The 27,187-nt window shown below is 47.9% G+C and overlaps 10 protein-coding genes across 10 annotated transcripts; 7 read left to right on the top strand and 3 right to left on the bottom strand.

Moving 5' to 3' along the window:
* Window positions 1-994: 994 nt before the first annotated feature.
* On the top strand, window positions 995-1,981 carry TRUGW13939_00801 (uncharacterized protein; the record flags this gene model as incomplete). The annotated part of the gene is made up of 1 exon (XM_035484007.1): window positions 995-1,981. One exon carries the CDS (start codon window positions 995-997, stop codon window positions 1,979-1,981), a length of 987 nt encoding a protein of 328 aa, XP_035339900.1.
* Window positions 1,982-2,767: 786 nt separating this feature from the next.
* On the top strand, window positions 2,768-4,702 carry TRUGW13939_00800 (uncharacterized protein; the record flags this gene model as incomplete). Its single annotated transcript, XM_035484006.1, has 2 exons — window positions 2,768-2,859; window positions 2,929-4,702. 2 exons carry the CDS (start codon window positions 2,768-2,770, stop codon window positions 4,700-4,702), a joined length of 1,866 nt encoding a protein of 621 aa, XP_035339899.1.
* Window positions 4,703-4,857: 155 nt separating this feature from the next.
* On the bottom strand, window positions 4,858-6,018 carry TRUGW13939_00799 (uncharacterized protein; the record flags this gene model as incomplete). Its single annotated transcript, XM_035484005.1, has 1 exon — window positions 4,858-6,018. One exon carries the CDS (start codon window positions 6,016-6,018, stop codon window positions 4,858-4,860), a length of 1,161 nt encoding a protein of 386 aa, XP_035339898.1.
* A 611-nt stretch (window positions 6,019-6,629) lies between these two features.
* Window positions 6,630-7,283, top strand: TRUGW13939_00798 (uncharacterized protein; the record flags this gene model as incomplete). The annotated part of the gene is made up of 1 exon (XM_035484004.1): window positions 6,630-7,283. The coding sequence occupies one exon, from the start codon at window positions 6,630-6,632 to the stop codon at window positions 7,281-7,283; it is 654 nt and encodes a 217-aa protein (XP_035339897.1).
* Window positions 7,284-7,854: 571 nt separating this feature from the next.
* Window positions 7,855-8,719, top strand: TRUGW13939_00797 (uncharacterized protein; the record flags this gene model as incomplete). The annotated part of the gene is made up of 2 exons (XM_035484003.1): window positions 7,855-8,045; window positions 8,110-8,719. The coding sequence occupies 2 exons, from the start codon at window positions 7,855-7,857 to the stop codon at window positions 8,717-8,719; spliced, it is 801 nt and encodes a 266-aa protein (XP_035339896.1).
* Window positions 8,720-17,046: 8,327 nt separating this feature from the next.
* Window positions 17,047-17,996, bottom strand: TRUGW13939_00796 (uncharacterized protein; the record flags this gene model as incomplete). The annotated part of the gene is made up of 2 exons (XM_035484002.1): window positions 17,047-17,710; window positions 17,767-17,996. The coding sequence occupies 2 exons, from the start codon at window positions 17,994-17,996 to the stop codon at window positions 17,047-17,049; spliced, it is 894 nt and encodes a 297-aa protein (XP_035339895.1).
* A 252-nt stretch (window positions 17,997-18,248) lies between these two features.
* TRUGW13939_00795 (uncharacterized protein) lies at window positions 18,249-19,056 on the top strand (the record flags this gene model as incomplete). Its single annotated transcript, XM_035484001.1, has 2 exons — window positions 18,249-18,373; window positions 18,432-19,056. 2 exons carry the CDS (start codon window positions 18,249-18,251, stop codon window positions 19,054-19,056), a joined length of 750 nt encoding a protein of 249 aa, XP_035339894.1.
* A 255-nt stretch (window positions 19,057-19,311) lies between these two features.
* Window positions 19,312-20,296, bottom strand: TRUGW13939_00794 (uncharacterized protein; the record flags this gene model as incomplete). The annotated part of the gene is made up of 2 exons (XM_035484000.1): window positions 19,312-19,596; window positions 19,670-20,296. The coding sequence occupies 2 exons, from the start codon at window positions 20,294-20,296 to the stop codon at window positions 19,312-19,314; spliced, it is 912 nt and encodes a 303-aa protein (XP_035339893.1).
* Window positions 20,297-20,547: 251 nt separating this feature from the next.
* TRUGW13939_00793 (uncharacterized protein) lies at window positions 20,548-22,086 on the top strand (the record flags this gene model as incomplete). Its single annotated transcript, XM_035483999.1, has 1 exon — window positions 20,548-22,086. The coding sequence occupies one exon, from the start codon at window positions 20,548-20,550 to the stop codon at window positions 22,084-22,086; it is 1,539 nt and encodes a 512-aa protein (XP_035339892.1).
* A 916-nt stretch (window positions 22,087-23,002) lies between these two features.
* On the top strand, window positions 23,003-25,421 carry TRUGW13939_00792 (uncharacterized protein; the record flags this gene model as incomplete). Its single annotated transcript, XM_035483998.1, has 3 exons — window positions 23,003-23,284; window positions 23,342-24,186; window positions 24,239-25,421. The coding sequence occupies 3 exons, from the start codon at window positions 23,003-23,005 to the stop codon at window positions 25,419-25,421; spliced, it is 2,310 nt and encodes a 769-aa protein (XP_035339891.1).
* Window positions 25,422-27,187: the final 1,766 nt, after the last annotated feature.

The raw sequence follows: 27,187 nt of genomic DNA, 5'->3' as shown, positions 1-27,187 counted from the left end.
ACTGTTGTTGAAGCAATACATTATCGCCTTGACGAGTTGATCGTCGGCAGCTCGGAGGAGAGTGGGTCCATCAACATTAAACATAGAACTTGGTAATAATACGAGAGACTCGGTGTAAAACGATACTCCGCAAAATAAAGATCAGCCTAATATCAGCCAGAATAACAGCCAAAATTTATGACCCTCCAGGAAGGGAATATAACCATGCGGCTCGGTAGATAGAAAATCCCCGGACAAAATTAACCGAGATCATACCTACAGTAGAAGCTCGGCGAAGCACAAAAAGGGGACAGCAAAAGCCCGGTTTCAACCACGGTTTCATATAGAGTAAGAGTTTAAGACCGGCCGTAAAAACACTTCATAATTTCCTATGAAGCGAGTGCAAATATCGAATATTTCGTAGAATATTTGAGGACTGAATTTCTACTCTGGAAGACATCAACCAGGCTTCTTTTTCTATAGCATATATGACACGGACATTTTATATCAGTTTAAGCAATATTCTATTCTTGCCTTCAAGTCTTAATTATCTGTTATCTGGCTAGTTATGTAGCTGACATGGTTAACCCCCCAATCGCAGATGCAAATGCGGGGAAAAGATCCAGCTGCACTTTTCTATTTAACCGCTAGAAACCTGGGGTAGTTCCCTAATACAAAATAGATAATAGTATAGAGTATCATTGGGGGAACAAAAAGTGTGAAGAAATAGGGAATGAATATTATTAACTAGCATCGCACTGGGGAAAAAAGCCGCTTTACATGTATGTTATATATCTATATGTAACATTGAACACATGTTATAAATAATCTAGTTGGCACCGCGTAAGGTCGTCTTATTTTGATGAAACAATAATATAGCCTAATTAGCAAATGATACTCTATCCTAATCAATTTCCCGAAGTTATTATATAGCAAGGGCCGACGGCATGATGTTGGGTCAATTGATTCACACCACCAAATTTCTATCAGCTTCAAGCCTCAAAATTATTTCAAGATGATTTTTTTTGCCGCTGTGAACCTGGCACTGGTCCTGGGTGCATCTGGCAGATCAGTCCGGAGAGCTACTACGGACAGCTGTTCTCTTCCATCGACGTACGAATGGACCTCAACCGATTCACTGACGGAACCAGAGTCGGGATTGCTCTCTCTTAAGGATTTTAGTCATGTCCCATATAACGGCCAGCATCTGGTGTATTCGTCAGATGTCAATTCTGCAGAAAGCTATGGCTCCTTGAATTTCGGTCTTTTCTCTGAGTGGTCTGACATGGCTTCGGCTAGCCAGAGCACGATGAATACCGGCACCGTGGCCCCTAACATTTTTTATTTTACTCCAAAGGATATATGGGTACTCGCCTACGAATGGGGATCAAGCCCATTCAGCTATTTGACATCCAGTGATCCTACAGACGCAAATGGGTGGTCATCGCCGCAACCGCTCTTCTCTGGTTCTCTCTCCGGCTCCGACACAGGCCCCATCGACCCTGCACTCATTGGCGACGACACCGACATGTACTTGTTCTTTGGTGGAGACGACGGCAACATCTACCGCACTAGCATTCCTCTTGAGGACTTCCCTGGCACCTTCGACTCAACCGTAACCACCGTTCTAAGCGATACGAGGAACAATCTGTTTGAAGCCGTTCAGGTGTATTCCGTCGAGGGCCAGGACCAATATTTGATGATAGTCGAGGCAATTGGAGCAAACGGGAGGTACTTTCGCTCATTTACCGCAACGTCTCTAAGCGGTGACTGGACACCGCAAGCTTCAACCGAGTCAGCACCATTTGCCGGAAAGGCCAACAGCGGTGCTACTTGGACCGATGATATCAGCAGCGGTGATCTCATCCGTAGCAGCGCTGACCATACTATGCCCATTGATCCTTGCAACCTGCAGCTCCTCTACCAAGGGCGATCTCCTGATTCCAGTGGCGATTACAACTCCTTGCCTTATCGCCCAGGTCTTCTGACATTGAAAAACTAATGCATGATGGAAATTCTGTTATTTCACATCCACATTGGCAATCTTGATCCTTCAACAAGTTCAGTATGGACTATTTGAGAATATCCGACTTGTAGTTTGGATCTCGTCAGCAAAAAAGATCCGTGTGTTTTTTGATATGAATTTACTTTTCCACCATATATTTACAGCCCTTTGCTACTCCATAGTGTCGATTGAATAAGTATGCTGTCTGTATCTTACTAGGCGCGTAATTTCAAGATTTCCACATGGATTTCAGTTCACATAGGCACAGCCTCCCAAGGTGTTGTGTTAACATATTATTAGGAAACAAGTGACCTAAAAGCTATTGTTGATCGTCAATTAGCACTTCTCCATAGCCTATCAATTGTAAAACTTCTATGCATCAATCTAGAATAATCATTATACATAATACATGCTGGGCAATCATGTGGGAATAGATCCACCTTGAATATGACCTGATTCGCCAGTAAAAATAAGCTAGTACAAGGCCCATAAATCTAAAATAGCCAACCAATGAAAGTGCAATTTTTGCGAACTGACCAATGGGTTCGCACAAATCTAATCGGAAGCCACCGCCAATCAGGGTTCACAAGTGCAGACCCGCAGTCGTATATATCGGCACTGACCAGTGACGTCCTACGCGCAGTTGGCAGTTGCTCCCAGCTGTCTATTTTATTTTCTTAAATATTTCCCCCTCTTCTTCTCTTTCTCCTCCAGAAATACCACCGACGTGCACGATAGGCAACTGAATTGGAGCGCATTTTTCCAAAAGTATAACGTCTTATCATGGACTCAAATTCCGCTGATTCGCATGATGCCTCCCAAAAAGGCAGGAAGCATGGCATCAAACGCGTCAAGTCCGGATGCAAAACCTGCAAGTAAGTTTACTGCTTAAAGAATCCTACTGATGGGTGATATGTTCTTGGTATTGATTTTATCCACTATAGAGCACGTAGAGTCAAATGCGACGAGAAGCGACCAGTTTGCGATCGATGCATCTCCACCGGCCGTACTTGCGAGGGCTATGGTATCTGGGGCACCGGCGGTAATTACTATGGCTCTCGCCAGTCTCTCAACACGTCAAAGCACCCTTTTCCTCCGTTTAATAGCCATGGTGCAAGCTGCAACCACGGATTTTTGCCTTATGTCGATATGAAGTTCCTGCGTTCCAAGGCTACCAAGGACGAATCGAGCTGCTTTGAGTTCTATCACGTACGCACAATGTTGAAGATCCCTGGATTTTTCAATTCTGGCTTCTGGGATCGGATTGTGCTGCAAATTTCCTCCACTGAGCCAGCGGTGTTTCATGCCACTATAGCGTTAGCGGCCACTCAACGCAGTCAGGAGTTGCATACCACCATGCGCAACGAGTGGGATTCCAAATTTCTTGACTGTGATTCCGAGATGAAAAAATGGGATCGTTTTGCTTTGATGCATTACAATAAATCTATTGCTCAGCTACAGGGGCACTTTCAAAGCCGAAACCACCAATCCGTGCAGATTGCACTGACTGCGTGTATTCTATTTACCTGCATTGAATTGATGAGGGGCACCTACAGCACTGCCAATATACATATCGACCACGGAATCAAGGTGCTTCAGAATTTAAAACGGCACCGAATTGACAATGATCCAAGCATGGCAAATACGGTGCTTCGTACACCCGATCTCACTACGGTGGACGAACACTTGCTTGAAACATTGGCGCGAATGAACGTTCAGTCTGTTTTGTTTGGACATCCCTCTCGATTCTTGTATATCACAGGTAGGGAAGCGAGACACCGACAAAGATACGAGCCCCCCAATCTCTTCGTTACGCTGGAAGAGGCTCGTCAGCATTTGGAGGTGCTGTTGCATGACGTTATCAATCTTGCTGAGGAGTGTGATATGAGCGACCAGTCTCCCGACATGATTGTATTGCTTTTGAACCAGCGAGATGAATTGCAACAAGGATTGGACAGCTGGGGAGAGGTTTACCAGAGGGCCATTGTCATGCTCCTGCCAACACTCGACGTCCGCCGAGGCATGGGCCTTGCCATCCTGCGCGCATACTATATCATGGCTCGTATAATGATCGGCGCAATCCCTTCATTCGATGGGTCTTGGAGTGAGATGGTTTACGACAAATACAATGATCTTTTTGCAGAGTTGATCGATAAAGTTGCTGATTTGGTTTTTATGAGGAATCTTCCTGTCAAATATGAATTTGACAGGAGAAATTGTCGCCTTGGGCCTCTTAATTTCTGTGCTGATATCGGCCTCATTGCTCCATTGTACTACATAGCTCTCAAATGCCGAGTACCATCTATTCGGAGAGAAGCGATTCGTCTGTTAACCGTTGCGCCTCACCGCGAAGTAGTCTGGGATGGTTCAGCTGTCGCTGCCGCCGCAAAAAAGGTCATTGAGCTTGAGGAATGGGATTTTTATTTGACGAATCCTCCGCCATCAATAACAGCATTTCACCCTGATACCGCGCAAACAGGGAATTCACGGTCATCGTCAGCCATTCTGCAGGCAGAGAAACAGCCACTTGCAGAATCATATCGATTCCAGAGCGTTCAGGTGTCCCTGGAAGATGGGCTGAATGGGAATGGCAAGGTAATTTGCAAGCGGCCAAGAAAGGGGGGCGTTTTTGTTTCGTCTTTTGATAGTCATGGAGACAGAGAGATTATTGAGGAGGATTTTCATTATCAGAGGCAATTTACGCAGCAGTTTCTTTGAGTGCTCGTCTTGGATTGCAACTTGGTGGACTTGGACTTTTTGTGAATGTAATAATAATAGTATATAAACGCCTGTATGCACCTGTACACCAAATAATTGACAAAAAACTGGTATCTAAAGAGAAGTATATAAGCGTTTCTATATTCTTTCCAAGTCTATAGTGTAGTCTCAATATCTTTCGCCAACTTTTCAGGTGTATTGTCCTCAAGCTGGTCGCCCGCAACCCGTTTCCGAAACCGAGCCTGCAGCCAGCAGCGATACATTTTGAGCTTTTTCTGGCGATTGACAAGAAGTCTCTGGTCCTTGGCCAAGTTGATCACCTCGAATCCGTTTTCGGGTATTTCTGTTGATTGTATCGGTTCTTTTTCGTCGCCGTCTTGTTTCTCTTCGTTGTCCTGTTTCGCTGGGTCATCCAATTGCAGTCCCTTTTCAGGAGTCCAGCGACCCCAGATATTCCTCAGCTCTTCGTCATCGAAAAAGTAGACCCGTGTTCCGTCGCCACGGCAATAAAAGTTCTCGTCGAGGAATCGTTCCTTTTTAAATCGCACTTGCGCAAGATCGCCACGTCCGTAATCACGGAATAAAACGTATCCGCCCGGTTTCAGCAACCGGTAGACATTTTGCAGCGCTGCGTCCCATTGGTTTGGCGCCAGCGCAGATATGATGAATATGAGAATGATCACGTCGACCGAGCCTTCCCCCAGACCTGGCGGCAGCGAATCCTCCCCTTGGGCCGTCACGTCCCACACATCGGCGCGCACATATTTTTCGTTGTAGTCCTCGCTTTCGCGCATGACCTTGACTGCGTTTTTCGAATAATCACATGCATGCACTATGAATTCCTCATTTTCGTTATTCTTAACCAGCGGAAACGCCGTGTTGCCCGCGCCGGCGCCGACTTCCAGCACGACTTTGGGACCAGCGTCCTTTTTCGTCACCTCGGCGAGAATCGGAAACTCTTGTTGCAGCCATTTTCGGTCTTTGAAGAAGTTTTGGTTGTGGTTCTTGTAAAACCGATCCCAGAATTTCGCCGGGTTCGAGTTGTACAGGTTCTTGTGGAAATCCGAAGCGGGGTTATCGCGCTGTTTGGAGTACTGCAGTTCGGCATAGGCCTTGTAGTCGTCGTCCGTGTCGACGTGGTCCCACGCATTGTATTTGAAGATGTCGGTTCCCTCTTCGAGATATCGCTGGCCGAACATAAAGGGATCTACTCGCTTGACCTTCTCGCGCGATGGGTCACCGGACGCAGGCACAGTCGGTGGTTGCACTAGCTGGGCGATTGTTACGTAGTCGCCATCTTCGGGGAGGGCCGGCATGGTGCCAGTCAAGAGGTAGGTAGAGAATAAATGAACAATATTCCCTGTAGCACAGTCGGCCAGTCTGCAATGTCTCTCTTGTTGACGAAAACACGAGTCTAGAGTATCGCGAGGCGGGGGATTTGGTCTTCGAAGCAAAAAATAAAACAGCGCCATTCCTATCTGGGCCTAGTCCAGGGCACTTATCGATAACGGCGGGGGAGCCCCACTTGAACGTGAAGTGACCAATCACGGCGCGCAGAATCACGAGAATCCTGGTGCCTGAGGACTTGAACACGACCGCTCAGCCTCAATCACCTCGAGAACAGCTCCTACTTCTTGCTGTCATCCAGCCCTCTCTGTTTCCTCTCTTCCTCTCCTCTCTCCCACCCCCGTCTCTTGCGGATTCCACCGCTCCTCGTTCACCAAATACCACCTGAGCTTCAGCGCATAGGAGCGTTCGCGGGATGGGACTTGGTCTTGCCATCTAGATTGTGCATACTATTACCAATCTCGGAATACTCAACTCACTGGTGGTATTCAGAGTTGAGACACACAGAGACCACTTTACCTTCTTTCTTCTTTGAAGCCACCTAGCACCCTCATTCTACACCAAGACACACAATTACACCATGCCAGAACTCTGCGGCTGTTTGGACTCGTCAGAGGCACATGTCACTACCCAAGTCGCTTCAGATCCCGGGGCAGGGTTTGCTCGGGAGTCCGATAGCCAGCACCCTCCTCGGTATGACTCTGTCGACGTTGGGTATACCCCTGTGGTGCCGCTTCCCCTCTACACTGCGCGACCAATGAGCATTCACGAAAAGACCCTCGAGAACAACCCGCACCCCACGAGGTCTGGCTCGTTCAGTTTCGCCGACGAGAAGAACAGACAAGCCTTTGAAGCGCCAGTCCAGTCAAATAGCACCGGAAGCAGCAGTGCAACTGTAACCGCAACCGCAACTATGGACGATGCCTCGTCGGCCTACTCGTTCCCCAGCAGCTTTGGGCATACTTCCACCGAAACAAGAGATACCCCGCCGCCACCGTATTCCACGTGCGGGTCGTCCATGTTCTCTCGATCACGAGCATCGTCTTTCCGAAGTCATTATCGAAATAGCATCTCTTCTATTCACCACCCACAATTCGAGCAACACCAAACAGGCGCCGATGTCGCGGCTGCAACGATCACGCCTCCTCCAATGGCGCATGTAAATCGTCCGCCGCCTGTATTTGTGCCGGCTGCAATTCATCACCAGCCTAGACGGTCTCGTGACGGTCGTTGATTGAAAAAAAAAGGCCTTTTGAAAAGTCGACAGTTAGATAACGCATGGCTCAGGCGGTTTGAGCGTCACGAATATTTACCATTATATCCAGTTCTATTGTAGATACTGGCTCTCCTTTTTTTTGTTCTTGAAGCAACTACACATTTGCTTTGGATTTACCTGCACGATTTGTTTGACTGGAGTTCTTTGGAGTTATTGGAATCGGGTGGTGGAATCTAATACTGGGTAGTCTCCATGCTGGACATTGGGAAGACGGACATACGGATGAACAGATATTTATGCCTACTGAAGCAATCTATTTACAATTACGTGATCATATTTCCCTTCTTTCAATAGTGATTGAAACAGGCTATCAATTAATGGCTTTGTTGTAAAGTCTTTTGCTGAAAAGTTGCCTTTCTTACGGCATTTTTTTGGCCCTTTGATACCGCCATTTACCTTCTTCCTGGCCACATATAAGACGGTTCAACGACGCCCTGCTATTGTTTATTGCTCAAATTCTCTTCACTATTCATCCAAACTACAATTATTTACTTGAAGTTTTACGATCCTCCCCCCACATTTACAAGACATGGGCTTGCTATTAGATCCACAGAATGACCAGGACATCCAGTGTGTCGTGGATAAGATTCTAAATTTTGGGTATGAGGAGCTGAATATCACCGACATCGAGCCATATGCAAGCCAATATGCGATAGTGAGACAAAACCTGACTCGCTTGCTCAAAAACGGAGGCAAGGCTCGTCAGAGCTGGCTTTTGGGGTAAGTACAAAGAAGAAAAATGGGGCGTTGTATTAGATATAGAAAAGACTAATCGTCGTGGTAGGCTTGCTTCTAGTCCCACAGTCACTGTGCTGGTTGGCGACCGTAAGAACCCGTATCATCTAAATAGCCTTTGTCTTCAGCACCATTCATTACATTTCCGCAGTCTGCTAATAGATATTCCTTTCGGGCAACCGACACCAGAACTTCGACTACCAGATGTTGACGAGATTGCCTTTGACACGTTTACACAATGGGTGCATTTCAGACACGGAAGTGGAACCGATTCGACAAAGGCAAACAATGACCCCCTCCACGCCTCTCGCCTATTCCATTGTTACACATTAGGCGACAAACTCCAAGCTTCACGCTTCAAGAAATACATCCTCGGCAAAGTTCATGATTACTTCCGCGAAAATCCCGCCACGCCCGTCACATCGGACCAAATCCGGTCGATCTACGACGACACGAGTGAGAAGAACGATCCGCTGCGTAGGTTTTGTATGCAAAAGATGTGTATGCAAACGTCCACTGATGAAACATGGGCTGAACAGGCATTTTTTGAGCTGATGGGGGAGGCTGGGCCGATGATGGATGACTATTTGGAGGGGCGTGAAGAATTTGAAGCGTACGAAAGCGAAGGGAAAGATGCGTCTCTGTTTATGTTTGAGTGATAAATTGATAAAGATCTTGTGTACAATAAAGAACAATCGATGTACTCGTTTCATTCTTTTCCTCAAAATTCATGCTTTCATGAGTTTTCTTTTTTCATATCTAACACCAGTCAAGTGACAGACAAAGCCTAGGCTGATTGCATTTGAAGTCATTGTAGGACTTATCACAGTTTGCTACCAATGAAAATAAAATAAAATTAAGAGCGGCGCTTATTTCTTGTGTATTAACGGTATCGATGGTATTTCTGAAAGATACCATGCGCAAATGCCATGTCCAACTCTGGTAATTCGCCAAGAAATCTCTCGCTTGCCCTAGTTCAACGTCAACGACAGGTGAAAACAGACCAATTGGAAATTTAGCCTGCGATAGCGTGACATTTGTAAATTAAAAAGCAATTCAAGTGCATGCGCAATGTACTAATTATCTACCAGGGAAGATATTCAAGGAAAAAACAACTAAACATGCAGTTTGCCTATTCGGCCACGGTCACACAAACGCTCGTTTGCTTCGGCCACTTGAAGACCGAATACGGAATAACATGGATGAATCTCCTCCCCAGCTGCATGACAAAATACAATAGTCTCTAACTCTAATATTAATCATAACTGTTGGTACCCACCTCTCTACGACAACCCCAGTTCCACCGCAGCTCCGCATCAGCATCCCCGTCGGGCAACCAACCACCCCTGTTCCGGGTATCATCGACCTGTAGGGAGCCGAGAGACTAATTCTTTGTCTATTGATCCCAAAAATTTGATTTCTTGAATTTGTCCGTTTGTCTCATTTCCATTTTCTACCACTCATGCAGCAGACGTTGACCGGAGGACCTCTCCCGGTGAGTTGGTTGCTGCATCCTCATTCCCAACAAATCAACAAATCCCTCTCTGCCATCGGCGACCAGCGGTGTACCACTTTTTACTCCCTTTTTAACCTTCCGGTTCCTTGACGGGATTATCCCCGAGAACCGTAATTATGTAGGCGGAACCAAATATGGTTGCTCTTCGCGCAAACCGCAGGGATAAGCTCCGCTAGCACGCCCAGTGCATCGCATCCTCCGACAGGATGTGTGGGCCTGGTGTCTAGTATAAGTAGGCTATTGGATAGGACCTATGTCTCATTAGGGACTGTTAAGTAGATATACACCGCTCTTTTTTTTTGCCACCCTCGGGCTATATAGACTGTTTCTTCCTCTCTTCTGTAAACTCACTGTGAGAACGCCATACTGCTGCTCTTTGCATTTTTCTACTTCTATTTCTAGTCATATTTGGCCTTGACAACAGGTTGCACAAAAGGTGATATCCATGCCTCTACTGCACACGATATCAACCCAGCGCTCAAGCAACTTGCCACCAAAGCCGTAGAGAATGACTGTGACATACCGACCCTTCTACCGTCCGATCCTTTTGACGCAGCGAACATATTGGGTACATGGTATATGGGCCGGCCGGACTCCTTGCGTACGTGGACGCCGGTACCTACTATACTAGGGTACGCTGAAACGCTACCGAATGTGGTTGTCGTCTCAGAAGGACAATGTAAGTATGAATCTAAGCATGGAATGAGTTGAGATGCTAATTAGCTTCCAGGAACATATTAGTTGCATCCATTTTTTAGTCGACGAGTAACGCGGTGAAGTGAAGCAAACTACTTCTCCTGCTCGTGAGGACCTTTCCGGGCTTCTATTCCGGGTTTCTATTCGATACGGCGAGAGTTAAACAAACTTTGTTTGTCAGACAAAACAACATGACGACAAATTTCTTTCTGCCACATCTCTGGTCGCTTCATGTATCGATGTGAACGTATTCTACAATAAGGGAAATGGGGTTAGCATTACAAGGAATACTTTTGGCACTGTCTTCTCCCTGAGGACCTTTCCTTTGTCAGGAGGAGATTACCACAAAATCTGGAAGCATATGTATCCAGGTGTTGATTTTGGCGAGTCCGATTGCATGTATGAGCGCGATCCGGTGTTACCATGTCGATCAGGAGCCGTTCCTAGCTGCGCACGATGATAGAGTTTATCATGAACAGAACAATATCCTGTGGCCGCCTGGCAATATTTTCTTTACACGTTGTGGGGCGGGGACTTTTGCGACCTTGCTCCAGATGACAACATATACCTCCGAGGGGCGGCAATGGCCAGGTCACCCGAATCGTATCCCTTCAATGCCTTGGACATCTGGAAGACACTATCTTTCGTTATTTCCGGCAAGGAACACGGGGTGTTCCAGGCCTTTGCTAGTTGGCTTGGAGTAATAGCTGAGAAGAGGGTATTATTTTTCTCCAACAGAAGGGTCAAATTCTGATATCATGTTGGCGGAGCCATGCCTGAGCAATCGGGCAGACCCGTCATACACGATCCTCCTGAGAAGTGTTCGACAGGAGTTCACAATGGAACTCGAGATATCACCACTGCAAGACACGAGTCTACGACCTCCATATTTCTGCAGTTTAACGCCCTCTATCAGGACCGTGGGTTTGCCGTACAAAGGGACGGAAAGTGACGCGCCGAATCTATCAACAAGCTCCTGGTTATGAATCGCATGCTGCACAGGCTTAAGCATTATATTGAAGCCTCGCCGAATGAGAGGAACGGCCTCTGCGGTTCATACATCTCAGAAAATCGAAACAATTTGCGTCTATACGAAACTTACTTTTCGGGATGAGGCACAAGCCAAAATCAACAAGGAATGGTCTTGTGTTTCTTCCCAGTCTTTTCACCTGAAGCAATATCCCAAAGTTCGACTTGCTAGAGATTGGAGAGAACCATCTTGGATGATGCATTCGCATATTGGTCGAAGTCTGAATCAAATATTTCTCACATGGCAACCTAAGGTGCTCTTGCTGATGTTGATGCTTGAAGACTACCATGTCAATGTCCTATCGGTCCAGGCCAATATCTGGAACCGACTACCCGATGGGATATTTAAAAAACAATCGACGATACCGACTTCCACCACCTCCGAATTGAAAAGGGGCGATACTGGACATTCACTACTGGTATTTCTAATCACCATCCAGAAAATGAAACCATTCGACCGAGCTGCAGTGATAGCAACATTGAACTCTCTTCTCAAAATTTGAAACGAAGAAGGAAAATGAAATACAAACATTTTCTCATGCTCAGAATGACTATTCTTGGAGCAGGCGTGCCAAATTCACAGGCGAAAACATTTGGGAATATGGGATATTTGGCTTGAAGAAGTATGCCGAACCAACAGAGACACCCAAGTTGACGGTATTGGAGAAATGTCCGCGATAGAACTGATTCTCCTTTCTCGACCGCCATTTACCTAGAATTTCTCAAGTCGTGCTGATCTTGATGTCTACTGTTACTAGCTCAGTACTTATGTTCTCGAGCACTTGATAGTACGATGACGCCAACGACAGATAACACAGCCATTCATCAGAAAGGTTTCAGGATCAAAATTTCCCTACGTCTACGTAGACTGTGGTCATTACAAGACAAAGATTGCTCCTTGTCTTGTTATAACCTGGTCTTTCTAGAGGCTACACGATGTCTAATGCCTATCTCAATGCATGAAAAAGGGAGCGATTATGTTGACCAGGATTGAATGATAACAAGGATACTCTCAAAGACCCAGCGGCAGGTTAGCGATGGATGAGGCGAGGCGCTACCCACAAATCCTCAGTTGACAATACACCACCACTCAATGGAAAGAGCAGACTGTTTAAATGATTCCAAAGATTGCCACTAGTTGTTTCATTCAGTCGCTACACACAAGGCGACTATCGACTAGAATTATTGAAAAGTGGAAGAGGGTTCGCTAAGAAACCATTTAGGCAGTAGTTGCTGCAAGGCCATGCCCATTTCCTCGTGGTATTTCAGGTGCCTTCTTGAATCCAATATTTGTACTCTTTCGCTGGTTGATATATGCTCGGTGCTGCAGCAGAACATGGTGCCTGATCACGCACCGAACACGTCCAATACCTGATGCGAATGCATATTCCCATTCAAACCACCACAGTCTACAGTGAGAACGACTTGTGAGAGACTGCAGCTTAATTCACCACCCTTGCATGGAATACTTTGAGAACGCCTATACCGAAGCCTTTAGGGATTGGGCATACGTTCACAGAAAACGAAAGTCTTTTATCGGTGTCGCCTTCCTACCTCGACATACCATTCTCTCGTTGACTATGCGTTCTACTTCATATTTCTTGTCATCTCCCTCGTCCGCTATAAATTCCGGTCTTCCTTGGGCAAGCCAGTAAAGCTCCGGTCCCTCCATTTTCACCATGATCCATGTTCACTGGATACCCGTTTATGTGTTGCGAATCTTCCCTATTGGCATCGGCATCGGCCTCGTCCATTGGCCAACAGGGGCATATGAGGCGTTTCTGACGAGTGCGATGAGATCACTCTTCCTTTGTTACGTGATGTTCGTCACTACCAGGTGCTGTTCACGTCATCCAGCAATGATAATATGGACGACTTACCCCGAAAGCCTTTAGTGCCTAGATCGTGATACCAGGTCTGTTTCTTGTCCGAGATGGTTTGGAATTTTTATTGCAAGCCTTAACTCGACCTTCTATATAACTTCTCACTGATGTCACCTTTTTCGGTCCTTCCAACGGCAATCAACCCAGTACGTATCTATCTCCCTGCCGGTCTCCTTGGTATACATTCTGATTGATATCTTATAGGTGATCAGGTAGAGTAGTCACATACGTGACCCAGTGGTTCTCTTATGAGATCCGTTTGTGCCGCCTGGCGATCCTGAGGTCAACAATAAACAAGAGCTTTCCCATGAAACTGGGGATCTTATTAAAAATCATAGAGAAATTGCCCCCGGGGGCGCCCCGGCGCTGCCTGCGTCTCCTGCTCCACCGTCCAATTTACCTTTGCTGGGCTTCATGCTTCTGTTGCCCAAGGGGTTACATGTCTGGTTGGACCTTTTTCTTGGTGTGGTGTGATGTACGAGTGTCTGTTTGGAAGTAAAGATTGGATAGGTCCTGTTCAAGGTTGGATACTCTCCGGTTTTCGACATCGAAGGCCGCTGTCGACATGTCTTCGATAAGCATCCTGCCTCTAGAAGTACAAACTGGCAAGGAGTTTACTGGAATAGAACTGAAAGTGACAGAGAGTCACAACCGGTATATATGACTGTTACCAAGAAATCCCCACCAAGGGGTCCCTTTTGGTACTATGGGAAAAACTTTTGCCTATACCCTGCTAACTTTGAATATAGCCTGCAGTAATCGTGGAAAATGCCGCAGATAATGACTATTCTATCCGCGAGAAAATCCGCGACGAGATTGAGCGATTACAAGATGAGAGTTTTTAGAGTTGCTGGAAAGCGAAAGGACGACTACGAGAAGGTCAATGTGTCGCACCGCGAAGCTGCCACTGTGTAATTCCCTTTCAGCTGTTTTTGTGTAACGGCTTTCAATGGGGGTTACCAAGTCGGCACGCGTACCTTTGTCGACGTTTCATTGTGTATTGGAACTTGCGGCTTTGGATTACCGCAGTTAACGAAGATGACCAAAATGACACTGAGTGCAAGGGATTTTGATAATTCAGAGGCCAGCGTCTACATGTTATTTTCGAATATTACTTCGGACAATATCTGATGGCTATCGAGGAATGTTGCGAGGGTGCGGACCTTCATCAGAGGTTCGACCTACTTTTGAGGATATCAGCAGTCTCCTTATTAGAATCCTACAAGGTTAGCATCAAACGGCCTCTTTGTACCGAGGAAAAGGATATTTATGACGAGGCTAGACACATGGACATGCAGAGAAATGGGTTCGTGCCTATGGGGCCGACACGGTATGTTGTTTTGGGTGACTTGGTACTTCCTCGTGAGTCTTGAAAGTGGCCCAAAGACAACTCTACGGAACAAAACAGCAGGGACTCGTGTGTTGGATATATTGTATAAAATATCCTTCCGTTGGTGGCTGGCGTGTTTTATCTCGGAGTGAACGTTTGGATACCTTCGCAAGAAATGCCGATGGTGGGAAAGCGTCGAAGAGTTGGTTGCCACATGCCAAGGGCGATCAATCTTCGAGATTGAAACGAGCAGTATGTTGTTCCACCTTCCATACGTACTTTTTTTTCAGAGTCGTTACTAATTGTGTACAAGTCGTATGTTTGTTGGTCGCACTGTTCCACGAAACCATAGGGAAAATCACGATGATCGTCGAACTCTTGATGGGTCTAGCCTGACTCACTCAACCAACCACCAATATTCGGCTCAAGCTGGTACGTGCTTACCAAGGAGTCCTGGAGACCTGGTGGACATGCTGCGGATTCTCGAAAAATACCCACAATCCTATACATGTACTAAAGAGAACTTTGTCGGAGAAGTTGGCTTCATAAGGGCGAAATTTCAACAACCGGATTATGAAAAACAATGAGAGCGGAACAATACCCTGATGGCTCTTTCCAAACGATGTTGTCTTCTCAACACTTGGAAGCTGTACAAACGGCTAGTCCAACTGCAGAAGAGTGGAGGAAGTTTTAGCTTGTATCCCTCGAGAGCGAGCCGTTTCACATACTGGGCCAAAAATATAATCACGATCACAATACCGTCGACTACAAGTCCATACAAAATTATAATGGGATACTGAATCCAAATCAGAAGGAGAAAATGTTCTCTGAAATACCAGTTCACGTTTCAATGAGTTCATCTCGAGAACCAAAGGTATCTTGTCCCAACAAAACACGAGAAGCACAGGGTTGCGAAAGAGGGAAGAGAAAGGGAAAACCCGACCAAAAGTTGTGGTTAAAATGTGGATAATTCCTTGGACTCGTTCTTACCAAGTCGACTTATGCCCCCAAAGACACTGTAAGGCGTGCAACCAAGAATTCTGGGCATAGTACGTCGAGAGTCCAGCAAGGGAGTGATGGCATAGGCCGAAGTCTGGGATAACTCATGGACCTGAGGCGAGAGAAGATATGGTGAAATTTTGAGCAAGGATATTCCTTATCGTTCTGATATCTTCAGCAATTACACTGGCTCTGATGAACTGGGGACAATATAACTACCCAACGGACACCATGCATTTAAGGACTCGACGGCTTCGAAAATACTTATGGAACATTCGAGGCACGGGCGCTGACACCTTTGATAAATCTCAAAAGAGATCTCGAAAAAAAGGCTCACGCACAATTCAATATCGACAATACGATTAGTCGATATGTTTCCAAGTGACAGGATCTCTCACGCAAAAACGGAACTAGGACTACATAGGGCGAGATGTAAAGCTAGACAACACGAATAGCAACATGAAAAAGTGCAGCGAAGCGATCCAAGCTTGGAGAGGCCACCCGAAACCAGGCTAGATTTTGACTCTATGATTGAGTAACGACAAGATCATATACATGTTCAATTGAGCAAAACTTAGCGGAATATGGGGACGATATGCTTCACTGAAATTCGACAGACGCCCACTTGACGAGGACGCTCTGGGAAGCGGAAAACAGCACTACCAACAGAGAAATAGCCTACGACACGCCTATTGAGAATCCCCAGACGCGATCCCAACTACGATGACTTGTCGAATTGAGCAACCTCACATAACTCCTGAACATTCTGCGGGAGCCTCTATAGTCTCGCTGTCTCTCCATTCGCAGAGCCATACAACGAGTGCCCGGACAGTTTCTTTCACCTTCCCCCGGCAACTGTAATAGAATCCCCATCATCTAATTCCTTAGTACGCTGTTGGAAACCTGTTTCACTGCTTTTGAAAGTTCCCATGTATAGTACATCCCTTCAAACCACATCTATTTATGTAAAATAATGAATCAAATGATGCCCTTGTTCATGATTCATGGCAGACTTATAGATTCCTGGTTGCTGTCATTTTATAAAGTAGATACTGGGAAAGCCTGGGATAAATTGACAGGAAAGACCCACGGTTACATGTAGAAAAGAAGAATACATGTATTATGGAAAGCTTGCATACAGGAAACAAGTTGATTGATTCATCACCATGATCTTCCAATGCTAACAAGTGAATCTAATTAATCTATTCAAAGTGAGGATGCTTCAAAGTTATTTGTATGCAATACATCGCTTGGTTGGATATGCTGTTTCTTCCGTTTCAATGACGAGTCCTTGAAGCAATGCGCCGTTTTGTCTGCTCGACCGCTCGGCTGGTTGCGACGGGTTCGTAGACTGGGACTTGCACATGTCAAGTCTGGATTAATTTGACTGTACAATGCTTCAACATTACAGCCGACGTGATAGCCCAAGACAGCCGATCCTGTAGCCAGTGGTGGACACTGTCACAGGAGAAGACGAACAACCAAGATTGAAGCTAGTTGATATCTCTTTCTTTCTTTCAATCAATCACAATATCACTGCGCATCATCCAGCCATGTGCTAATAGTTTTCCGTAATTGTGCATGAAAGTTTTGCTCCAACCAGAAATGACCTGCAAACGGAATTTCGACGCTTCTGACCTGACTGTCTGGGGAATTGCTTAGTTTCGCGGTCCACTGTTGAAAGCTCTTTACGGATGTAAACATATCATCGGTTCCGTATACAACCAGTGTTCGGTGTTTGGGGAGTTGTTCTTCTGGTGGCGGTGTGGTTAATTGCTTGCCCTGAATCGACACGCGAGAGAGATTCGACCAGAGGGTGATTAGGCCAGAGGCTAGTGAGAGAACCGGGGAGAGGATTAGGTATGAGATTGTTGCCAGCGGTAACTCAGACTCGGTATCTTCTTGGTTGTTGTTTTCGTCCTTGTTCTCCCCCTGGAGCAGCTCTCTAGCCTTTGCGAATAGTTCACTTGCAAGAGATCCGCTTTTTGGCGAGGCAAATAGACTGACAACATCCTCCACTTTGGGTTGATGGTATACCATCATCGATCCGTAAGAATACCCGCCGAGGACCAGCTCAACGGGCTTGGACGGCGCGAGAAGCTGGAGGTACTTGAGTATGAATCCATAGGCAGAGATGTAGTCACACAGTTCGGGTTTCCCAGTCCAGCTCGTTTGACCACCGGAGTCACTTGCGCCGCTGTAAGACACGTTAATTTGAATTCAATGGAGATATACAGTGGTATATGGACATACCGAAAGTTCAGGGTCAACACAACGTATCCTTTCCGCACAAGCTCGGCGGCAGCAGAGCATACGACTGGATCGTCATTGCTTCCTCCGAGTGTAGCGTAAGGGTGCGCAATAATAGCCCCCTTGATCGTAGGTTGTTGTAGGTCGCTTTCACTCGGGCGGTAGATACGGGTGCTCAGTCGGGTACCATCGTACACTGACGGCATGTAAAACTCGTGCGTAGGTTTGGCCATGATGATAGTAATTGCAACGGAGAGAAAGAATTACTGGATTTTAATAAACCGAAAAGATAATGTAATAGAAGAAAAGAAGAAAAGAAACAGAAAAAGCCATGGCGCGAGTAGCTTGTCGCAAGCGGTGGGGCACACAAGACAAGCTCCCGGCAGCGTGCGTGCTTGATTGGAATCCGCTGTTGCTTCAGTCCAACTTTCACCTTCGAAACAACACAAACCAGCCTCACTACTTATCTACGATAAACATTTCGAATGGCGGCAGTCAACGAGGGCCAGATCAAAGTGCTAGAGCAGACCCGACAGCGGCTGCTGCAGCTGACGCATTCGCTGGGCTCGCTCACAGGCAGCTTGCAACAAAGCGACCCGCTGCCTTCATGGTATGGACGAGAAGCCCTCCCAGGGCTCTTTTAGGGATATCAGCTAACAGATATAAAGGAACTCGCTGCAGTCTCAAGCTAGTATTATCTCAAACAACCTCATCAACATATCCACCCAAATCTCCGAACACCATGAGCTTCTGTCATCGCTAGTCGCCTATCCCGCGCCGTCTTTCCCAGGAACAACTCAACAGGGCGTTCTCGAACAACTACTACGCACAAAGCTAGACCCTCGCGTGCAAGACTGGGTTGAAAAGGGGTTAAAGGCAGGCACCAAATCCGCAGAAGAAAACAAAGGACTATCAGAGGCCGAACTAGAGGAACTATGGGCATGGGCTCCGATTGAAGCAAACCAAGAAGCCAGAAGGCGCAACTGGGGCGGCAATTACACTCTTGAAGAGCGAGAAACGGGCATCCAAAACGTCATAACTGGCTTGAGCCGGCAACTGGACGACGACGACGAGAGCGAAGAGTCCGACGAGGAAGAAGAAGACGAAGACGAGGCTGCCGAAGACAAGATGGAGATAGTCGGGGTTCATCGCCGGCCGGGATCGTCGGGCGTTGAGTTTGATATTACGAGCGAGAAGCACCGAGCTCCAGGCGCTTTTTCGCCGGCCATGCCACTCACCGATGTCTTTCGTTACATGATGACCGGGGCCAAGCCGGGCTCTGATGTGAAATGAACTTGATGAACGGACTGCTACATGCAATATACTCCTAGATGATTGACAACCATGGATTTTCATTTTGAATCTGTGCAAGGCTTCAGGTATGAATAGTCCCGCTTACCACTTGCCTACTCTTTTACTCATGTTCGCAGGCAATAATACGATTATACGATGATACGATCATAATGCGACTACTTCACAATCAAATTCGAAAAAAAAAATTTGCATTAATTAATTAAAATATTACTCATCCCAAACGGAAATAACAGCTCAACCTCTCCGGCGAGTAGAAGGAGTCTTCCCAGCGGGCTTGGGAGACACGCCGGTGCTTGCAGCAGCGGCTGGTGTGTTGGTAACAGGCTTTTTGGGACCCTTGGATTTGGCGGGTGCCTTCTTGGTCTTGGGTGTTGCGCTGTTCCAGTAATAGAGCATCTGAAGGGCGATGACGGCATTGAGCGCGAATCCGGCGACGAAGCTGTATAGGATGAGCTTGTCGTCCACTTCTTGGAGGGTAGTAAAGATGCGAGACAGGGAGCCGAAGAGGTAGTTGAAAACCTAGAGAATGGAATCAGCATTAAATTCTTGAAAGATAATACAGAGAGAAAAAAAATAATTAGAGAAGACATACCGCAAATGCACTCAACTGCCCAGTGCTGCCTTCACTCCAGATAGCGACGATCTGAGGGAGCTTGCTGGCCACGCCGAGAGCGCCAGCGCCGGCTTGTAGGAGAGACAGCGTCTGAGAATCAACCAAGGTCTGGTCAAAGAGAAGCGCGTAGATGCTCGCGGCGACTACTGCGACAAAGGTGGCGGCGGCGGCCGGCTTGCCAGCAAAAGTCAAGACCAAAACCCCAATAGCGACATCCTGCACGGCGATCAAAGCAGTTTCACCAAAGGTACTAAAAGGAAACTGCTGGCGAACATTGTAGGAGAGCGTGATGAGAAGACTGGCCGTCTCCATGGCGTACGAGATAAACGACACACCGGCCGACGAGCGCGAGTTGATGAGCTTGAGGATCTGGGGCACCTTGACGATCGCACTGGCGCCGACGATGGCAAGACCCAGGGCCTTGGAGATGGCCAGCGACGTGCATTCGGGGTCCTTGCTCACGTCCAGGTCCAGCAGGAGAGCGCTGTGGCATGGCGAGCCGACCAGCGAGATGATCGCATCGTGGACAGGCGCGGGCAGGGCGTCGCTGATGGGCTTGAGAACGGGCTTGAGCGGCTCGACGATGGCGGTTTGGATGGTGTCCATGGTTGCTGTAGATGGAAAGCGCACCAGCTAGATGACAAGAGTCGATGATCTTGTCAGGGTGTTAAAAGATCGTTGATGTTGTCCAAACAAAAAAAAAAGATGCTGAGGATCGGCTGACACAACTCGGCGGCTGCGATTGGCCCGTGGCGACCGCCCAGTCCCAGCGAACCCGGGAGAATTCGATCTTCTATCATCAAACCAGTCAACACGCCCAGAATGAAACGGCGTAGCTCTAAACACCCTGCTCGGCCATGATACTACGATCTGCATTGCTACGGCCTCGCTTGGCCCGGGACTCAATTGCAGTGTGCTCGCAATGCCTGTCCAACGCAGGCCGCGCAGCTACTCGGCGGAGCTTCACGGTCTCGCGATATCAACAATCCGGCGCCGGTGATGGGCCCTCTGGAGCGCTTCAGAAAGAGTATTTCTTTTCTCGAGAACCGTCCAGATCGAAAACGACAGAAGGCGTGCTGTCATCGCTATCCTCTTCGACTCGAAACAACCATACCACGTCGATACACAACGAGCCATCTGCGGACAAGCTCAACAACGTAATTCTCTCGGAAAACACAGAAGAACGACCTCACAGAAGACGGAAGAGGTTAAAAGAAGAGGCCAAAGCAGCCAATGCTGCCGAGGAGGAGCAACTTCCCCCGGACGCCTCTGCTCAACTGTCGGCCGTTTCCTCTACACTCCCCACGTCCTCCCTTCGCCGCAAACTCGCCGCATACCTGGCTCTCGCGAAGCCTCGACTGTCCGTTTTGATTCTCCTCTCGACGACGTCTGCCTACGGATTATACCCGATATCCTCGCTTCTCGCGCTTGATCCGTCGATCGTTCAACTTCCCACCCTGTCCACCTCGACTCTCACATTTCTGTACTTGACGGCTGGCACATTTATGTCATGCGCCAGTGCGAATACCTTTAATATGTTTTTTGAGCCAAAGTATGACGCTCTCATGCAGCGAACACGAAATCGACCCCTAGTGCGAGGACTGGTGTCTCGCCACGGTGCTTTGATATTCGCCGTGCTTAGTGGCATTGCAGGCGTCGGAATGCTCTACGTAGGCACAAACCCGACAGTCGCGGGCTTGTCGGCAGCAAACATCATTCTCTACGGGTTCGTGTACACTCCGATGAAGAGAATACACGTTATAAACACATGGGTCGGGGCGATAGTAGGCGCCATTCCGCCGATGATGGGGTGGGTTGCTGCAGCGGGTCAAACGGCGACGACGGGCCACGACACATGGAAGGACATGCTGTTTAGCGAAGACAGTATTGGAGGATGGTTCCTTGCTTCGATGCTGTTTGCGTGGCAGTTCCCGCATTTCAACTCGCTCTCTCATCTCATCAAAGACGAATACAAACGCGCGGGCCACCAGATGATGTGCTGGGTGAACCCTGCGCGAAACGCGCGTGTGGCACTCCGGTATTCAATACTCATGTTCCCCATCTCGTTTGGGTTCTGGGCGTGTGGCTTTGTGAGTAATTGGTTCCTGGTCAGCAGCAGTCTTGCCAATGGCTGGATGGCTAGGGAAGCCTACAGGTTCTGGAAGCACCAGGGAGCCAAGGGCACCGCGCGAGGTCTCTTCTGGGCCAGTGTCTGGCAGTTGCCCATCTTGCTTATTGGCGGGCTCGCAACTAAGAAGGGGGTATGGGACGGTCTATGGCGGAGAATCGTGGGCGAGCCAGAGGACGAAGATTCCGATGAGTTTTATGAAGACGAGGAGGAAAACACTCCCAAACCTGTAAAGGTTGCGCCGCTTGCGATTTCGACAAAGGCGTGAGAAGAAAGACTACACATTCTCCTATTGTATTTATATATATTTTTTTACTTGCATCAAAGAGGTCAACTGGCTTATTTACATTTATCTCTCGGTATATTGGGAGTGGCATTTTACAACGATTAAGAAACTAGCATTGAAGGATTATTTTTCTCCAGAAGTTCTCGGAGCAAAGAGAATCTATTCGAGGTAAGTAAGCATGCAGATTTCTTACTCAGCTGGACAACATTGAACGAATCGGATAAACTCACATAACTATGTAGGGGCTATCACGATCACTTGAAGCACATGAGCGGTCAAGACCTTTTCTGTATACTTCCCGCGGTCCACTTGTACATGTACGGATGACGTGTATACTACTAGTATCAATTCAATAGTAACCCTACACCATCGGCTAATACGGATGTCAATAATAATGTACTGTAAAAAATATTTCAGATCCCAAATATTGAGGAAAAAATCTAGATAAGAAACTTGCCGGGATCAAAACCCCGGCAGTTCGTGGTCCCGTGTGTGTACAAACAACCAAGTGGCCATCTGACAGATCTGGCGTCATCGTTGCACAGGTAAGATATCGCGATCTGCATGTGCATGTCATCAACAAATAACCAAGAAGATGAATAATATTATTATGGAGAAAGAAAGAACTTCCCCGCGGGCGGAATAATTCCCATTTAATAAGATTAGCTCGTGCTAACCAAGAATAGTTCTGGCTTATCCATTATTTTTATTCCCCCCGGCCTCGTGACTTGGTCATGAATGTGGTTTTAATTTCCTTTTGTTGGAATGTCTTCTTTTAATTCATTCCCACCATTTTTATTTCGCATGGACTCGTCGCATAATACTATTATTTCTGCATGACCGGCTATCCCCAGGCCTCGGCTCTGCATACGAGTCAACAACAACTACTATTATTATCATGACCACCACTCTCCGCGATCCCGCCGCCATCCACTCGCAACTGCACCGCAAGAAGAGCCTGCAGCAGATCGATCGCTATCAACAAGATGCCCCGCGATCATCATCCTCGCGCCTGAGCAAACGGGCCTCGTTCGCAACTTTTTCGTCTGTAGTGCGCGACACCGTCTCATGGGCCGGAGATACCCTCAACACATACCGAGACGGTCTCTCAAAGGAGGAGCGCGAGAAGAAGGTGCGCGACGATGACCGGAAACAGCTGCTCTATCTGAAGATGCGAAATGTGAGTGATATCAACACTTTAGTTTAAAACACTTGAAAACTAACCGTAATCTTCTAGGCCGTGTCTTTCGATGAGTGGCGCACGTGTGCCTGCGAACTCGACGAACTCGAGGGGAACAATACGTGGAAGGAGACCTTTGAATCGACCGAATACAACCCATCGCTTATCCACGCCCGCATGAAGCAGCTGGAGGACGCGCGCATCAGCTGCGACGTTTCCCGTATGCTGTTCTTGATCCGGACTGCACTGAGTCGAGAGTTGGGTAGCATGGGCGAAGCCAGCCTGTATCAGCATACGCATGTCGGCACAAAAAACCTGATTGACCAGTATATCAACACGGCCGTCAACACAATATCCACGCTGCTTGATTTGTCGGGAAGCGACCGTTGCGACCCTGCCGAGATGCAGTATATCCTGGACCAGTTGCTATCGGCGCGACAGGCATTTGGTCGCAGCGCCGTGCTGCTGTCCGGAGGAGGCACCTTTGGCATGAATCATGTAGGTGTCGTCAAGGCGCTGTGGGAGGCGAAGCTGGCTCCGAGGATTATATCCGGTGCATCGGCCGGTAGTATTGTTGCATCAATCTACTGCGCGCACACTGAGGACGAGCTCCCCGCGGTGCTGGCGGCCTTTCCCTACGGGGAATTGGATGTATTTGAGCGAGAAGGGAAAGAGCTTCCTCCGCTGCAAAAGGTCGCTCGGTTTCTCAAGCATGGGTTTATATATGACAGCTCCCACATTACCAGAGTCATGAGGGGCTGGCTGGGCGATATGACCTTTCACGAGGCTTACAATCGCACACGGAAGATTCTGAATATCTGCATATCGAGTGCCGACCTCTACGAACTCCCTCGACTATTGAATTACATCACCGCGCCAAATGTGTTGATCTGGTCTGCCATGTAAGTTTTGACCTGTCCTCTAGTTTCCCCCAACGTGCTAACGAATCGTTAGAACCGTGTCTTGCTCGGTCCCCGTCGTGTTTTCGGGGGCAGCGTTGATGGCAAAGGACCCGCTCACTGGAGAGACAGTTCCCTGGCACGATGACCGTCGCAATTGGATTGACGGGTCTGTTGACGGCGACCTGCCGATGACCCGGCTGTCCGAGATGTTCAATGTCAACCACTTCATCGTGTCGCAGGTGAATCCTCACGTCGTACCCTTTTTGGCAAAGGAAGAAGGGCCGGGGGTTGCATCGAGCTGGCAACCCTGGCTGAGCTCTCAATGGCTCAACACCATGACCAATCTCGCCCGCGAAGAGGCCCTGCATCGAATAAACGTGCTGTACGAAATGGGCATCTTTCAGAACGTGTCCAAGAAGACGGCGTCCATCCTGGACCAGAAATACTCCGGTGACATCAACATCTTCCCGCAGATTCCGTACTCTCATTTCCCGCGCATCCTGCAGAATCCAACCGCGGAGTTTATATTGGAAACCTGCCTGAGCGGCGAACGAGCTACGTGGCCGAAGATCTCGAGGGTTCGAAACCATCTTGCCATTGAGCTAGCCTTGGACTCTGCCGTGCGAACCATGCGAGCGCGAGTGGCTCTCAGTCCTCCGGTTGCTGCTCCTTCGGGCGCTGCAAATCAATCCAGCAGCCAGAGCCAAGCGGGCTTGGACGAGCACCGCCCAGAGCCCGCACAGAGACGAAGCTCATATAGTCACGAGTCTGGTAGCAAGACCAGCAGGGGTGGTGGTGGTGGACGAAATGCGTCGAAAACGCGAGGCAGCGTCGACTTGGGCAGCAAAGCTCGCAGCTCGTTGTCGGTGGGCTGCATCGAACTGTCGAGACCAATTAGTCCTGTCGCTCGTCATCAAAAGCCGCAGCATAGAAGATCGGTCACACCAACAGAGCGACGGGGTTATAATACACATTCCGCCAATCCGAGGAATAATAATTTCTTTACTGTAGGGGCTGATAGCGATGATGAGTCGTCGTCATTGTTTACGGGCGCACGGCACTGGCAGAATAATATTTATAATAATAATACCGCATCATCAATCCGGCCCAGCTCGCCCCGGTCGAGGAGGACGAGTCCTGCAGCTTCCAGGCGGTCTTCGGTTGCTAGGATGGTATCTATCCCTTTGTCGCCGTCTCAGCTAGTGGTCAAAAAGTCGCATTCGATAGGGGGGTGAAAAAAATATTTTTTTTTTTGGAGGGTTGGGTTCGTCAACCCTACCTACGTGACCATACGGCTACCACAACGAATAGAGACCGGTCGAGATGCAGATGCCCTGTCTCGACGGGCGGGGTGCATCTGCCTCAAGTATATTGAGAATCAGGCAGGGTATATAGCTCGGTGGAGCCGGGTCTTGCAGGGGTCTCGTGGACTCTTCCTGCATATATCCCTTTATCAAACCCTGGGTATCCGCAAATGTCTCACCTCTTGTGCAGCTGCACGGCCATTACTGGTATCCCAGTGCACGACGACATACGGCCAAGATGGAAGATGAGAGGTCTCATCTTGGACATATCACAACAACACCAACATTTAGACGGCGAGTAATAGATCTACAGAAGAGTGAGGAGGCAACCTCCAACGTCATGTGGCTTGATATGATATTACATCTTTCGAGACATGGTCACACTGTCTTTCATTTTTACAATTCAACTACAGAAACACGGAATGATCTACAGGGTTATAGCTGGTTGTATGCATGCATGCACACAGCATCCGTGTGACACTCATCTCTTTTCTCTCATATTGGTTACACCGTCTCCGGAAGGACAAAGAGCCAGATGACACGGAACATTGTACAAAATGCCACAAAATGTCGATCCGGCCTTGCCACGCTGTCTTATTGCGATGCGTGCGTTGGCTTGTCCTTTGCTATCTTATTCGATACCGACTGTCCGGGTCGGCGGCAAAGGGTGTCTTCCTATTGGAGATTGATGGCTTGGCTGTCCACTTACTAATGAGTATTTGGTCAGCGGAGTGATAGTCATGGAGAGAAGAGAAGAGGGGTAATAATTGATCATCATGGATGTGTTTCATCTATGGTGCTTTTGCTTATCTTGTTGACGGAAGTCCGGATGAAGAAGTTTTTTTTTTCTTGAATACCGTCTCTGTTTTTGATATTTCTTTCCTGGAATTTACGTTAATTTCGGGGTCATACATGTACATACATATAATAGAGAGACTGTAAATACACAAACTAGTCACGTTCCACAAGCACAGATGTAACTACTAGTATTATTCTCCAGGATGATCAATCCCACATAGTATTTCCGCGGCCGGCCGATCCCATCTCGAAACGGCAGTGGCTCAAATGAGCAACGCTCTCTCCACCTTCGTAAATGCCAGAGCAGAGGCCTAGAGCAGGGAGTAATAACAAAGCCAGAGAGGTAGTGCCATATCGAGTATACAAAATGCGGCGCTGTGTCTCGGCGAACGGGAGTGGCTTTTTTGTCGGCGTTTCAGACGTCCACGAATTAGGGCAAACCTGGGTCCGGCAGTGCTACCTATGACAGCCAGTCAGGGTCATACGACCGCAAAAGGCCACGGGGCTATAATCTAGTAAATATAGTAGCAGCGCGCCGATCGTCGTGTATCGATCGACCAACAGCGTTTCTTAATGTCCCATTGGCGATCCAGCGGATAGATTAGGGCTAAGGGGACGCTAAGCAGGTGGAGTGCAGCACCGGCTTCAGCGCCCCGGCGCTTACAGGCATATTGCTCAGCCGAATCACAGGCAGACACTCTTTTCCTGTCTCAGTATAGTAACTATGGTTCGATGCAAAAATAAATTACCTCGGCGCTAACATGCCTGTCAAGTGCAAATCGATGCCGATTAGTCCGGACTGAGTGAGTGCTCTTTGTTCGTAAGTCCGGGCTTCTCCTAATGATCGCCAGTCCAAACATAGAACACAACTAGACAGTTTCAACGCTGGCAAGCTTTAT

Source organism: Talaromyces rugulosus, chromosome I (genome assembly GCF_013368755.1).
Source record: "Talaromyces rugulosus chromosome I, complete sequence".
Lineage (NCBI taxonomy): Eukaryota > Fungi > Ascomycota > Eurotiomycetes > Eurotiales > Trichocomaceae > Talaromyces > Talaromyces rugulosus.
The sequence above is the reverse complement of the archived record's forward strand: the minus strand, read 5'-3'. Positions and strand labels throughout refer to the sequence as shown.